At 42.5% G+C, this 14,096-nt stretch overlaps 1 protein-coding gene across 2 annotated transcripts; it reads right to left on the reverse strand.

Moving 5' to 3' along the window:
- Positions 1–708: 708 nt before the first annotated feature.
- hhatla (hedgehog acyltransferase like, a) lies at positions 709–13,757 on the reverse strand. 2 transcript variants are annotated; one of them, XM_056293967.1, is made up of 13 exons: positions 13,717–13,757; positions 13,570–13,618; positions 9,916–10,044; positions 8,243–8,310; positions 8,014–8,127; positions 6,273–6,467; positions 5,182–5,391; positions 4,205–4,376; positions 2,979–3,123; positions 2,801–2,836; positions 2,463–2,664; positions 2,184–2,325; positions 709–1,970 (listed from the first exon to the last, which is right to left on the reverse strand). In XM_056293967.1, the coding sequence occupies exons 3-13, from the start codon at positions 10,019–10,021 to the stop codon at positions 1,828–1,830; spliced, it is 1,533 nt and encodes a 510-aa protein (XP_056149942.1). In that variant the 5' UTR covers positions 10,022–10,044; positions 13,570–13,618; positions 13,717–13,757; the 3' UTR covers positions 709–1,827. The 2 variants fall into 2 exon arrangements, with proteins under 2 accessions (XP_056149942.1, XP_056149943.1); XM_056293968.1 differs by lacking the exons at positions 8,243–8,310; positions 13,570–13,618; positions 13,717–13,757 and having other exon boundaries at positions 9,916–10,019.
- Positions 13,758–14,096: the final 339 nt, after the last annotated feature.

Here is a 14,096-nt window from a genome sequence, read left to right on the forward strand (position 1 = left end):
TCTGATATTAATTGTAGATGTGTGAAAGTGACCTGCACTGACATCGAAGGGGAAAAAACAGAAGGAAAGAACGTTTCCCTTTATTAAAGTTACCTATTTGTAGTAAGTTAAAACGCAGGTAAGAGAAGTTTCTGGAAGCCTAACGAGTTAGTTAAAGATAAGTTATCAGCCCCTTGACACCACGAATTCTACCCTCTTGTTCAGCACAAACAGTATCGTCTTTTTTTTTCTCCTACTACTGCTCTTATATAGTAACAGCTACCTAAATTTACAGGACTGCATTTGAATGTTTACAGAGCTAACCTTTAATATATAAAATACATAACAGTGGCTAATTATATAGCTCTAAAATGTTCTATTCTTGTTTAAAAAGAGAGAGAGAGAGAGAGAGAGAGAGAGAGAGAGAGAGAGAGAGAGAGAGAGAGAGAGAGAGAGAGAGAGAGAGAGAGAGAGAGAGAGAGAGAGAGAGAGAGAGAGAGAGAGAGAGAGAGAGAGAGAGAGAGAGAGAGAGAGAGAGAGAGAGAGAGAGAGAGAGAAGTCTGCAGTGAAAGCAACGTCATCTTCTGGGGAAAACGACAAAACATGTCACTCCCATACTGGGATCCATACATGTGAGTTATATACAACATCCCATAGTCAATGAATGCCAGCACGGGGAACATTCACAGCAGTCCAAGAGTGAAACAAGAACTCGTCCATTTTCATCCCAGCAAGTTTTTATTTTTGCTCTCCATACTGCAAACAAATCACACCCAAAGAAACAAATATAATTACTCTCAAAGTAATACGTTGATTCAAAAGGCGTTGTTTTTGGCAAGATTTTTTTTGTTTTGTTTTGTTTTCCACTGTCTGATACACAGAGGACATACAAGAGGCTGTGGTGACAGGCAGAAGGAGGGTGACCCATAGTCCTCACTGGGCTTATTGCCTTTCATAGTAACCGGTGGGCATCAGCCTCTGTGACACGTTCACACGCCGGATCAAGTGAGAGAGGCAAGGAAAGATATGCAGACATGTCAGACCTAATCTCCTGTGGGAAGAGAATGATAGCAGGAGTAAAGCAGCCATGCTCTGCTTTTAGTGTGCTAGGATGAACTCCATTCCCTTTCTAAAATAAAAACAGAGACCTGACACGTTAATACAATAGATATCAACTCTAAAATGGACTTCCCCATACAACATGGTTTGCATTTCTGCTCAGTACCAGTGCAGCAATGCTGTACAATCATCTACAGATGTAATCAACATGGAGGACAACAGCCTCCATAGCAGCTCCCAGCTAACTTACCATAACAATGGCAGCTTCATTTAAAGTTTGTTCAAGTTTAAAAAGCAACACTTGACAATTTGGTGACTCAGATCTCTGTCTATAAGGCAAAAATAAGACAACATCAGCATAAAAAATGACCGCCTCAGCTTTATGTAGGAGACCATCAAACATGGCAGGTTTACATTGCAACTCTTCATCTTCTTCAATAATATAAGCCATATCTATTAAAATATCTGACAGGCCCATCGTCTGTTAAATAATCGTTTGCTGGCATAAAGTACAAATATAGAATGCACCATCTCTGGGTTTGTGCTAAAGGACGTGTTGTGATTATCTACAGCAAGTGCACTTCAGGATATACGTATCTCACAGTTCAAAACATGGCCTCGCCTCTGATGAACAACAGCAGAAATGCAGACTTGTGAACAGGTACAGGTGTTGAGTCTGGTTATAGTCTGGTTCAGAAGAGTTTGCAAGATCGAGGATGGAACAATGTCAGAGGGTTTGTTATAAATGAAGTCTTTGAAACGTCATCGCCTTTTTTTCTTTCTTTTTTTTTACTCTGCTTTTACTTTGCCACCATCTACAGGCTTCACCATCTCGGCCTCCTCCAACAGGGCTTGTTTTCTCTCCTGTTCCTTCACCAACTGGACCCCACAGTAGGTCACAAACAACACGGACAAGGTCGACCATGGAAAACCTGGAGGAAAGGAAAAAGGGGTAGTATTGCATTAAAGCCAAGCAGGTATCCAAGAAGTTACAATCCTTTGGCAAATGTTGTAGTTAATAAAGTATTTTGTCATTTTGATTTCTTTCATTTCATTTGTTAATTCTGTGAATGTAGTACGATCTCATCTTGGGGAGAAACTAGATTTCCAAATCTGTTTAATTTCCTGCAACAGCAGTTCCCCACCTATGAAAATCAGTCTCCTCCCCACCAGTTTGGCAAACTCCAGACTGTTGAGCGAGAGGATGTTGTAGAGGATAATAGCCCAGAAGTTGGCGGCATTGAAAAGACCCCTGATCCTGCGTGACATCGCTTCGCCCATCGCTCTCTGGTGACAGTCAAGACATGAGATATACTCAGGCATGCAATGTGAACTCATACATAGTGGTCTGAACCTGTTTTCTATCTGAGGAATACCCATTCAAAAACAATCCACAGTCGCCATTCTTCTCACTTGTTGCTCACCTCAATGACAGAGAATGGAGGGATGGAGAAGAACTTGGCCACCCACAGTTCAAAGTTAAGACCGAAGCAGTTGAAGAAGGACCAGATGTACACAAGCTCACATGGGCCCAGCCACAGGGTGGTGATCGCAAAGGTGCAAATGGTTGCCAGGAGCTCCTTAAAGATTTTATCATGATTTCCTCCAATGTAGTCATAAACATATCTGTTGAGTACAATTTGACAATGATTAAACCAGAATCAACTGGATGCAGAACCAAGGTTAAAAAAAAACTTTATTCACACAGCTTCAGTTTCAATTAGGGAATAGTAAAATCTGCAAACTTTATTTCATCACTCACTTGCAGAGCCAGTCATTGATGCCTCTGTCAAAGTGCCTAAAAAAAGACATTGTTCATGTAAAACTTGCGATGAATTTCCCACATTGGACAGACAATAGGAAAGATGCATTTCTGAAATCTTCACATGCCGCGCTGATGTTAACTATTTTATTTCATCCAGCTACTTGCCGACACTTACGTTTCAGCAAAGACATAGAGCATGGTGATACACTTGGGGGGCTGAGGAGGGTCCAGATGATCCAGTCGAGCCACCGTGTTGATGACGCCAAACATGACGGCAGCTTTCACCCAGTCATATACCAGATTGGAGTAGGCCAGACCACCTACAAAGATCCACAGAGGAACAAAGGAAGATTTGTAGAGGAGTTTTCGGGAGCATTCAACCTCGCATTCATACAGTTCTACACATTAATAATGGAGACAACCACAGTCCTACTACTGGGGCCATATGTACTTTCTTTTTTGGGGGGATTTTCCCCCTTTTTTCTCCTCAATTGTATCTGGCCAATTACCCCATTCTTCTGAGCCTTCCCGGTCGCTGTTCCAGCCTTCTGCTGATCCTGGAAGGGCTGCAGACTACCACATGCCTCCTCTGATACATGTGGAGTCGCCAGCCTCTTCTTTTCACCTGACAGTGAGGAGTTTCCCCAGGGGGACATAGCACGTGGGAAGATCACGATATTCCCCCCAGTTCCCCCTCCCCCATGAACAGGCACCCCGACCAACCAGAGGAGGTGCTAGTGCAGCAACCAGAGCACACATACCCACATCCGGCTTCTTACCCACAGACACGGCCAATTGTGCCTGTAGGGATGCCCGACCTAGCCGGAGGTAACATGGGGACTTGAACCGGACATACCGAAGATGGTAGGCAATGGAATAGACCGCCATGCCACCTGGACACCCAGCCATGTGGAATTTCTACCTCACTATCATTCAGCAAGTTGAATAACAACTATAAATTGACATATACCCACGGTTCAGCCCCTCCTCAAGCAAACAAGACAAGTAAATTCAAATAGAAAGGTAGTGGATAAATAGCACATTTGCCATCCTCTGCCATTTTCAAACACCCTCCGTAGTTATCAGTTTTGCTGTTATTTCTGCATAGATTGCTGAGGAATGCAAGTGTGAGCCAAGTCTTTTGGTGTTTGGGCATGATGGGCCCTCAGACAACAACATGCAGGAGCATGAGTTGTTTACGTCATGTCAAACGCTACCACTCAGCAACCACCTCTGATATTTACTAGTTATATCATCTCTCAGGAAAGCTGAAATATTACACATAGTCCTTTAACAGTTATATTGAACATCATTCATTCCTCTTTCACATAATATTTATGCCCTACCGCAATGGTATAAAATGCCATGCTTCATAAATTGTGGGATGCAGCATTAACTGACCCAGCGGCCAATCAGAAAGCTGCTTGACCAGCTTCATGTCATTAGGGATGGTCAAGATGTAGAGATAGTGGAAGAACACATCCACTATCACAATAACTCCCAGATGCAACAAGCCCCGAGTGGTGATGTTCCACATCTCCCTCTCCCTGCGGGTCAGCTTGGTGTTGTTTGCCTGTGGTGTGCATCAACACAAAGACACAGACAACACTTGTCAGCTCTGCATCCAACTAGCCATTGTCTTGTAAAACACCATAAGCACTATGTACTGGTTACTGTAATACTACTACTACTACTACTATTACTACTACTACTGCTACTACTACTACTAATAATAATAATAATAATAATAGTAATAATAATAATGATAATAATAATGATGATGATGATGATGATGATGATAATAGGGTCATACGGCCTTTATATAACATAAAATACCTACTAAGAGACAGAAGTTTAAGGCAAACAAGAACATAAACAAGAAAAGAACCTTGGAGCAAAAAAAACCCCATTGTTTTCTCTAGACAGACTTTAGTATTCTTGTGTTATTTTATTTTATTATTATTATTTTATTATCATTTTATTTTTTTATTTTACTTTTTATCATTTTTATTTTCATTTTTATAATTTATTATTATTATTTGTTATTTTAGTTTGTGTTATAGTATATTTTGTTATTATTTTGTCGTGCTACCCAATTTCCCCTCGGGATGAATAAAGTATTCTGATTCTGATTATATAAAAACATCAATGTGTTACATAAATACAGCAGGATGTTATCCAAAAATGGCTTTACATGTAAAGGCATGTGCTTGAATGTGCCAACGCATGAGAAAAGATGGTCAATAACCCCTGTATGTACATGTGCAATAAAGAGCGAGGGCTTTACAGAGCACATGACAAGTCTCTTAAGCCACTGTCTGTCTCACATTCTGACATTAAAGCAATCTACCTCTTGATTTCCATTAATAGAAACTCACCTGAGCATGGTACTGGTCAAAAGTCATGATAGGTCCAAAGAAGAAGAAGGGGAGGTAGAAGTTGTATTTGAGAAGGTCACAGAATGTGTAGTTTCCATCCGCCTTCTCGCAGTTCTCTAAGGCGAAGCTCATACAGCGCATGATGGTGAAGCCAACGCCTCCATAGAACAGGATGTCTTGCAGGTCAAAAGAACCAGTCACCAAGGTTTCCTAAAGGGGGGGATCCACTGCCTTTGAGTATAATTCGGCATCACTTTCAGGCTCTGTGGAAATTTTCAGCTCAAAGTTCAACATAGGAAAGATCTCCACACAGCTAACCTGTGGGATTCAGCCTTCAGCTGCTATAGTTTGACTCATTAAGATACCTCTCCATTTTGGAGCCCAAGGCCAAAAATGACATGGCTGTAGCTCTCGAACTTGGATATATGCATAATCCTCTCTCTAGAAAGGCAACCCCTTGAAGTTTGTTCCTGGGGTGTCAGATTTAACCTAAATATTACTAAAACCGAGTTGCGGAAGCTCGAAACACAATGTCGATTGAATTTAATCTTCACCTAAAACAAAAATTTGAGTGAAAATAACTTCCTTTGACTTTGCATATTTTGAGCTATGACTCAATGAAGTTATTGACTTAAGTCTTACCACTTACTTACCTGTTCAAATTTGATTATTATCTACCAAAATATGAGCATTTTACATTGTTTTTACTATGGATATAATATGGACATAAGTAAGCGGATCTCTAAAATGCCTATTTGAAGTCTCCATACGGCCACTATGTGCCAAATGATGTTGTAGGCCTTTTGGGGTGTGCAAGTCATCATATTTCTGTTTCTTTCCTCTCGACAATCCCATAGGAGGCTGGTGCATGTGACAAAGTTAATCATAGAGATTCAGCTTAATTATAGGTTCACAAGTCCCATCTGCTTGAGCTGTTTGGTACTACGGTTGTTTCTTCATTGACTTCTAGAGGTGATAACTGCTGGACCAACATGGTAAACCAGATAGCCACATGTTAAAAAGTTATGGATATAACACGTGTCTTCTAAAGTGCATCGCACCAGGGATTTATATCGCCAAGAGCAACTCACCTGCCAGGAGTTGTAGGGCTCAAGCTTAATGGAGGCCAGTGTGGAAAGGCCTGCCAGGAAGCACATCCATTTCTTCTTGACCAGGGCAACACTGTATAGCACGATGCAATGAGACAGAACCAGGGCCATGAAGGTCCAGCCCATTGTGACAAGGACTGCAATACCGCCGTACACACCGAAGATCAGGGACCTGTGCTGTGGGTTAGCAGGGGCCAACATCACTGCCATATTATGATTAACACTGTCATACAATCCACAATCTTTATTTAACACACATAGAAAGGAGAGTTAGCACCATAACAACGCTATATCTGCAGTGCTAGACCTGTAATATCTACATGTCCAGGATTTTTATTTTTTATTTTATTTTTTTTAATTAATCCCTCTTGGGGAAATTCAGCTCTGCATTTAACCCATCCTAGCTGTGTATAGCTAGAAGCAGTGGACAGCTGCCGTGCAGCGCCCGGGAACCAACTCCAGTTCATCTTGCCATGCCTTGGTCAGGGGCACAGACAGGAGTATTAACCCTTACATGCATGTCTTTTTGATGGTGGGGGAAACCGGAGCACCCTGAGAAAACCCACCGCAGACACGGGGAGAACATGCAAACTCCACACAGAGGACGACCTGCGATGACCCCCAAGGCTGGACAACCCCGGGGTTCAAACCCAGGACCTTCTTGCTGTGAGACGACAGCGCTAACCACTGGGCCACCGTGCCGCCAAATGGGTGACAAAGGAGTGTGTGAAAGTGAACAAATCTATTATCATTCATATAGAGTAAATGACATGGCTTATGAAATCCATATATATATATATATATATATATATATATATATATATATATATATATATATATAGTTACCTTACATCCACCTATACCAAGCTTCATTGCAAGCATGAAACAAGACAGAAACATGTTTAAAACATTTATAGCTGTTGTAAATCTGTCAAAATATTAGCTGAAACAAATCACCAGTGCACTCAGCACACAGAGACCATCCAAGTCAACATTTTATCAAGTCATGCATTAAATCAAAAATGGGTTAGGCCTATGAGTACAACGAATGTTTTTTTCTCACGATGCATTACCAAATTAAAAAAATAAAATGAAATGAAAACATCTTTATCTTTTTATTATGCTCTCACTGATTTTGAAAAAAAAAGACCTCTGATCAGTAACTTCCTGGCAGGTTACATGGTGCTATTTTTTTTTAAATTACGAATATCTTTAATATATCAATCATTAATACATAATTAAATATGTAAATAATTATAATTAAATAATTGAAATATAATTAAACAGTTTAACATAAATATAACATAAAATAGTTTAATAGTCAACAGTTTAGTTTAGCAATAATTAAAAAGTTTGGAGACTTTAATATTTAATCTTAGTATATTCTATTGTCAATTGCATAGCCGTAGAGCTACTGTTTACATTTAATACTAAAACAGCAATAATGCTACAGTGTAAGTGACATAACAGAGTTATGCAATGTATGCATAACATTATTGCTCAAACAAAACTTGATTTATAGCCTTGACTACAAAAGAGCAAGCGTTGGTTCACTGGCTTACACACACACACACACATATATTTACACACACACACACACACATATGCACACATATAGAGACGTATGCAATCATATACATGCATGAATCCAGAATCCAGTACCAGCTCACACACACACACACACACGTGCATGCAACTGGTCAATGCAAATGGTCGCACACACCTTCGGACCTAGCAGAGTGCAAATTTTGGCAAAGATCACATGACCAATGAGAGCAAAAAGGATATGGTTGCGGAATGTAGAGAACCACATCGTCCATTCAAAGTCCGCAACATCCTGCAGCACAAAAATAAATGAATAAATAGATTAAGCGGAGACACTGAACACTCGACTAACCCACCCTAATACAGAATCCAAAGCCGTGCATAAACACCACAAATGAGCAACTTGCCATTTTCCTGCCAAAATAATACCATCCTGGTTTCACACTCTCTTTGAAGACCTTCCTGTTAACATTCTCTGCACAGAGAAGAGAGACATTTTACAGAGCAGTCTACAAGCATTGAAAGGGAAATTCCTGTGACAATTTATGAGTAAGCAGTTAGAGGTCAGCATGTCCCAACTACCGGCAATCCAGTTACTCTGTGATGATGAAGCTTATGAATGCAGGCTTTATATAGGAGGTTGATAGAGTCTGCACTTCCATACGGGCTGGTGCAGGGCACACTAATGGTATCCGGACAAAGATCCTTGGACGATCGAAACATTGTCGTCTCAGTAAACTTCCTATGGGAGCATAGCATGCATTGTGCAAATGCTATTTTCCTGTTGACAAGCCAGGCTTGTTTTGTACTGCATATGGCGTCCTTATTTCATCTGTCTGATCTGCTCTGGAAATAAACTACGCTGTCTCTATCCAAGTACATTGAGTTTCACTGCAGGGATGTTCAAACGGTGCTTTTGAGGTGTGAGGATCAGCCGATTGGACAAAGCCAAACATTACGCAACGTACTTATCGCAAAGCCTTTAATTTTTGTAATCGCCATCTCTACAATAAAAAATTAATCTTTCATGTACTTTAGAACACTGCGTCCTAGCATGGGCTCAAAAATAATGCCATAACTGATGACAAAGAAACAATATTAACATAGGCATACCCAACAATAATGCAAAGCTGGTTTGCGACACCTCTGCCACTCCAGTTACCATAAAGGCCTTGTTAAGGGAAATCAGTCAGGAAAGCCTCTTAGTCCTGGGAGAAGCGCCAGAATTATATTGCTAGTAAATAGCACTGCTGTAGCATGAAATCCTTTATATACTAGAAACCCACAGAGCAGCCACAAATGACCATTTCAGGAAACAGGCAGTAAGCGGCGTATGTCATGAGCGCCTATCTAGAGTATTTCCCCACTTTTACTAACGAGGCTATGTAATATAAAAAAAAAACACTGACTGTAGCAGAGCCGTGCAGAATGGTCAGAGACAATATGACCCTGGCCTGGCCGTCACTGTGACAGACAGGGCCATGCACCAGGATTATGTCATCTGTCGTGCAGCCCATTCAAATGCCGACCCGAGGACAACATTATACTGTCATACCCTACGCGCGGTCTAAACGGCTTGGTAGCATCACAAGGAAGCTGATCGGCTGTAACTTGCACTAGCACGGCAATGTGGCCTGATTCGGATCTCTCCCACACATCTGACACAGATTTGACTTAATTGTTAAAAAAGAAAAGTGTAAATGGCAGAAAAACAGATGGACATTGGATAGTGACTGCTGATGGGCAGCGTGGAACATTCCTGATAAAAACCGCAAAAATATCGTCGTCCTTGTTACAAAAGTCATTAGCTGCCAATTGGAACATCTTTAATTAGTCTGTGTAATAATAGGAACTAGAGCAAAATTCTTTAGGGGGGGGTCTCTCCTTTTAACCAGTCATATTAAAGTTGTCCTAGATCACACATGAAGGCTTTGTGTATTACATGTAACAAGACACGTTGCATGTTTATGTTAAATGATGGAACAAGGTTTTTACATGGGGATGTTGCTGATGATGATGTTCCACCTTTTGCTTCTACATGATTTATTCTTGGGCATCTCTTCAAATGTCATCCACTCACCGCTCGAGGCTTCGAGTATCCAGCTGCCTGTCCATATTAAGGCCACAGAGAGTACGGCTGTGTAGAGATATAGCTCATATTTGGGGAGGGCAGCCTTGATCCCCATGATGAACTTCTTGTCCTAGAGCCCTAACGGGATGAAAAGCAATCAGTCTTTCGATGCGAGACCCAACTGAATGTTAATAGTGCAGAATGTAAAGACTGCACGGACACATATACATGAAATTGGTTTGCAACAGTTATTGAAGATATGTTCCCAGTATGGTGCCGAATTTGGTATCTGATGCAATGCCAAAAAGAGCAATATTATGATTGCAAGATGTAAAGAGGATAGAAAATGAGTTTTTCCTGATTTTTATCTGGGTAATAATGCTGTTATGGTGTGTAGAGCTTTTTGTACACCTTTGTATACTGCTCCCTTATGGGGTAGTTGCAGAAAAGGTAGCATGCAGTATGCAGACACCTGTTATTGCTTCCTTTACAAAGCTATCACAGTGCTAGCCAGATGTTTCTTAATATTGGTATATCTACCTGTCAAGCGCTGTTAAGAAACACGATGTCACAGAATAATGTTTTTGTGGTTTTAACCAACCCTGTAAAGAGTCATACTCGTTTCTCATCAAATGTGTGCAGACATTGGCACTATTAGATGGACAAATGTTTTTGCCCCTGTAATGATTAATGATTAATGCAATGGATGCTGTGTATGCTGGCCGCCTACAGAGGAAAGCCAGCAACATCTGCAAAGACACAACACACCCAGGTCACTGTCTGTTTGTTCCCTTGCCATCAGGGAAAAGATACAGCACCATCAACCCCCCCGCCCCACACACATGCACACACACACACACACACACACCTGCCTATAGCTGCTGAGGACTAAGTTAACTGCTACTAAAGCCACTGCAATATAGACAACTATGTGTAATAATCCCATGCACTATTTTGAGCTTTAAAAACCGCTGCTATCTTTTATTGTCTCATTACCATTTTTGCTACCTCACTTATTTTTACTATGTCACTTGTTTACACTAAATGTTGTTTGTTTTTATCATTTACCTTGTCTAGTGTTGCTGGTCTGAGAGTCACCAAACGTTGTGTGCATACAATGACAATAAGTATCCTAACTTATCTCATTATGTTCTATAGTGAATTCAGAGAGCAACCACAGGATCCGCCGCGACCGGGACGCGAACACGTAGTTCACGCACCGCGGGCGACATCGCCAACCGCTCGACCATTAGCCAAGGGCCAACGTGTCTACTTATCCATGCACCTTACACCAAGCCCCCTCCTTCGGGGAAGCGCATTTGGTGCGGGAGATACGGGTTCGCGTCCCGGCCGCGGCGGTTCCTGTGGTTGCCCCCCCCCCCCCCGAATTCGCTACATTGGTGTCAGAAGTGGGATACGCGCGGACGCGCTTTCCCGAAGGAGGGGGTAGTGTAACGTGCATGGATAAGTAGACATGTTGACCCTTGATTAAAGGGTAGTCGAGCGGTTAGCGCTGTCTCCCGCGATGTGGAAGATACAGGTTTGCGTTCCGGCTGCGGCAGTTCCTGTGGTGTCCCTGCCGAATTTGCCACAGTATATATGTCCTTGTCTTGTGCTGTTTATTTTCTTTTCTTTTTGATATGGACCTCTACTAAGATGTGTCTGGAATAAAAGTTGAACTGAATCGAGACCCAACCCTGACATAAGTAAAATTCTGAGAGTTGAGTACGATCGATTGGTTTAATAAGATTTGCTGCACCCGTGTTACTGGGATTAACCTCCTTCAGATATCAGTGGCTACTTTATGAAGAAGAAAACGCTGACAAATCCACTTGGAGACATCATCCTGTTGTGGAAGGCCGTAGAAAAGCGCTGATTACCGATCAGACCCATACTTAACAATCGGACATCAGGTAATGCATACATTGTGTTTGTTCGTTCATTCATTCAACCTTTATTCAAATCTCGGGGAATCACTGAAGGCATGCCCTCATTTTCAATGATGTCGACAGTTCAAGTAAAACAGAATAAGTACACGCAAAACGATAATTAACGAGGAAACAAACGACAGAACAGTTAAAAACATTTACATTCAAGAGCGGGGCAGTTTGTAATCGTGGTTTTAAATTGACCCATTAGGTACAATCGCGTGTGTGTGTGTGTTGTTGAACGTTTTAGGCGTGTGTAACGCTAAAGCTAAACGCAGTTTTCCCAAATGCTGAGTGTGCGCGCGGGACTTCGAGCATTAGCCAATCGCGTGAGCGAGTCAAATGAATACGGAAGTGATATATGATGGCAAGTTTTTTTTCCCTTTTTCCAATTTTCTCCCCAATTTGTATCCGGCCAATTACCCAGCTCCTCTCGAGCCGTCCCGTTCGCTGCTCCACCTCCTCTCCGCCGATCCGGGGGCGCCCCGACCGACCAGAGGAGGCCCCAGTGCAGCTACCAGGACACATACCCACATCCGACTTCCCACCCGCAGACACGGCCAATTGTGTCTGTAGGGACGCCCGACCAAACCGGAGGTAACACGGGGATTCGACCCGGCGATCCCGCGTTGGTAGGCAACGGAATAGACCGCTACGCTACGCTACCCGGGCGCCCCATGGTGGCAAGTTGCCGGTAGGGGCTTTATAAGTAAATAGAAACCAACGCCTGTCACGTCTTGCTGTTAGAGATGCCCACCCAACCTTGTCATACAAGATGCAGTGATGAGTAGAATAGCTGTCACCGGAAATACGTCTGAATCTAGGGGCACTGTGTGTATTTTTAACAAACAGGTTCCCAGCTGTAATACTTGTGTACTGTTATTTGACTTATCTGTCAGACGGGACGCATTGGTTTGACTTGCATATTTGTAGCGAAGTACCGGCGCGTTTAAGTTTTAATAGTGCAAAATCATAAAGGACCCAAATCCCTTAATAATAACATTGTGCACACACTTAGTTATCCTATAGATCTATACAACACTGTCACTGAACAAGTAAACACAAAAACAAAACACAGGTTTCAGTGTTACACCGTGTAGAGAGGTGCCATTTCTGTAAAGAACCTCCAGGAGTGACGGGGGTGGGAGATGTGTGTGTGTGTGTGGTGGGGGGGGGGGGTCGTGCGAGTGACTTTAATAGGACTGCAACGCCCCAGCTCTTCGGAATCAGCATCGTCAGCTGCGCAACCCTACCTCCCCTTCCTATTATAGCCCTTTACTCGGTCGTCCGCACGGCAGGGCAGCTGCAGTGCTATGTGATACCAGGACGACAGTGGGGACTCACTGCAGAGCATAATTAGCACTAACTAGAAAGACCAAGAGTGGTTGCATGAGACAATAACGCACTTAGAGTTGAGTTAAAAGTGCATGTTTTGTGTTGTTTCTCATCCTCTGTTGCCGCAGTGTCAATTGGTAAACTTGTGAGATTTGGACAAACAAAGCTGCCCCCTCTGCTCATTCATGAATGGCAAGATGTTTTCGCCCCCCAAGGGGCTCCCAGGCAGCACAGTGCCTTGCATGCAAATTAAACGTTGTAGTGCTCGGTGGTCATCTCAAACTCTCGCCGATAAAAAAAAATACAAATGATCTGCTTTTATGTTTACATGCTTTAACAGGCGATGATGTACTTGCAAAGAAATAGTAAAGGAGAAAGGGCTTGTTATAAGCCTACTAACCTTGTTTCTGCGTCGCACTATACTGCCACAGATGGGATTTGCAGCCCCACTACTCAAAATACAAAGTAGAAGAGAGGGAGAGAGTGAAAAAAAAGTGGGTAGAAGGAGCAGGTTTCTATTTCATCCGTCTGGTGGTAGTGGGCTTACCGTTGCCGCTGTCTGTGATCTCCAGCCTCGGTCAGTAAGGATGTTGTCAACCCAACGAAAGGAGGGGGGTGCCCGTTACCGTAAGATATATTTATCCCTAAAGAAGTTCACCGCAGTGAGGGGTGGTCCTGAACATGTCCATCAAGCGGTGAACGTGGAGCGCAGAGCAACTTTTTGGACAATGGTTATCATATGAGATGAACCAACACTGGGCTGTGGTATCAATCTATACGTCCTTATTCCAACATCTGCAATGCAGGGAAGCAGCAGACCGCATATTTCGCGTCGATTGGCTCATGACTCCGATTGCACTTGTCAGAGGAGCATAGTACTGCGCAGAGCACTGGTCCTCTATCCAGCTTCATCCCAGCGATGCTTAA

The sequence above is a fragment of the Lampris incognitus genome, chromosome 14 (genome assembly GCF_029633865.1).
Source record: "Lampris incognitus isolate fLamInc1 chromosome 14, fLamInc1.hap2, whole genome shotgun sequence".
Lineage (NCBI taxonomy): Eukaryota > Metazoa > Chordata > Actinopteri > Lampriformes > Lampridae > Lampris > Lampris incognitus.

Bases quoted from the DNA above. Each gene is read 5' to 3' on its own strand.
- hhatla (XM_056293967.1), bottom strand. From the start codon at position 10,021: ATGGGGATCAAGGCTGCCCTCCCCAAATATGAGCTATATCTCTACACA. The intron at 5,392-6,272 runs GTGAGTTGCTCT...CCCCCCCTTTAG, and splicing joins AGCCCTACAACTCCTGGCAG to GAAACCTTGGTGACTGGTTC. The intron at 2,665-2,800 runs GTGAGTGATGAA...TGTACTCAACAG, and splicing joins ATCAATGACTGGCTCTGCAA to ATATGTTTATGACTACATTG.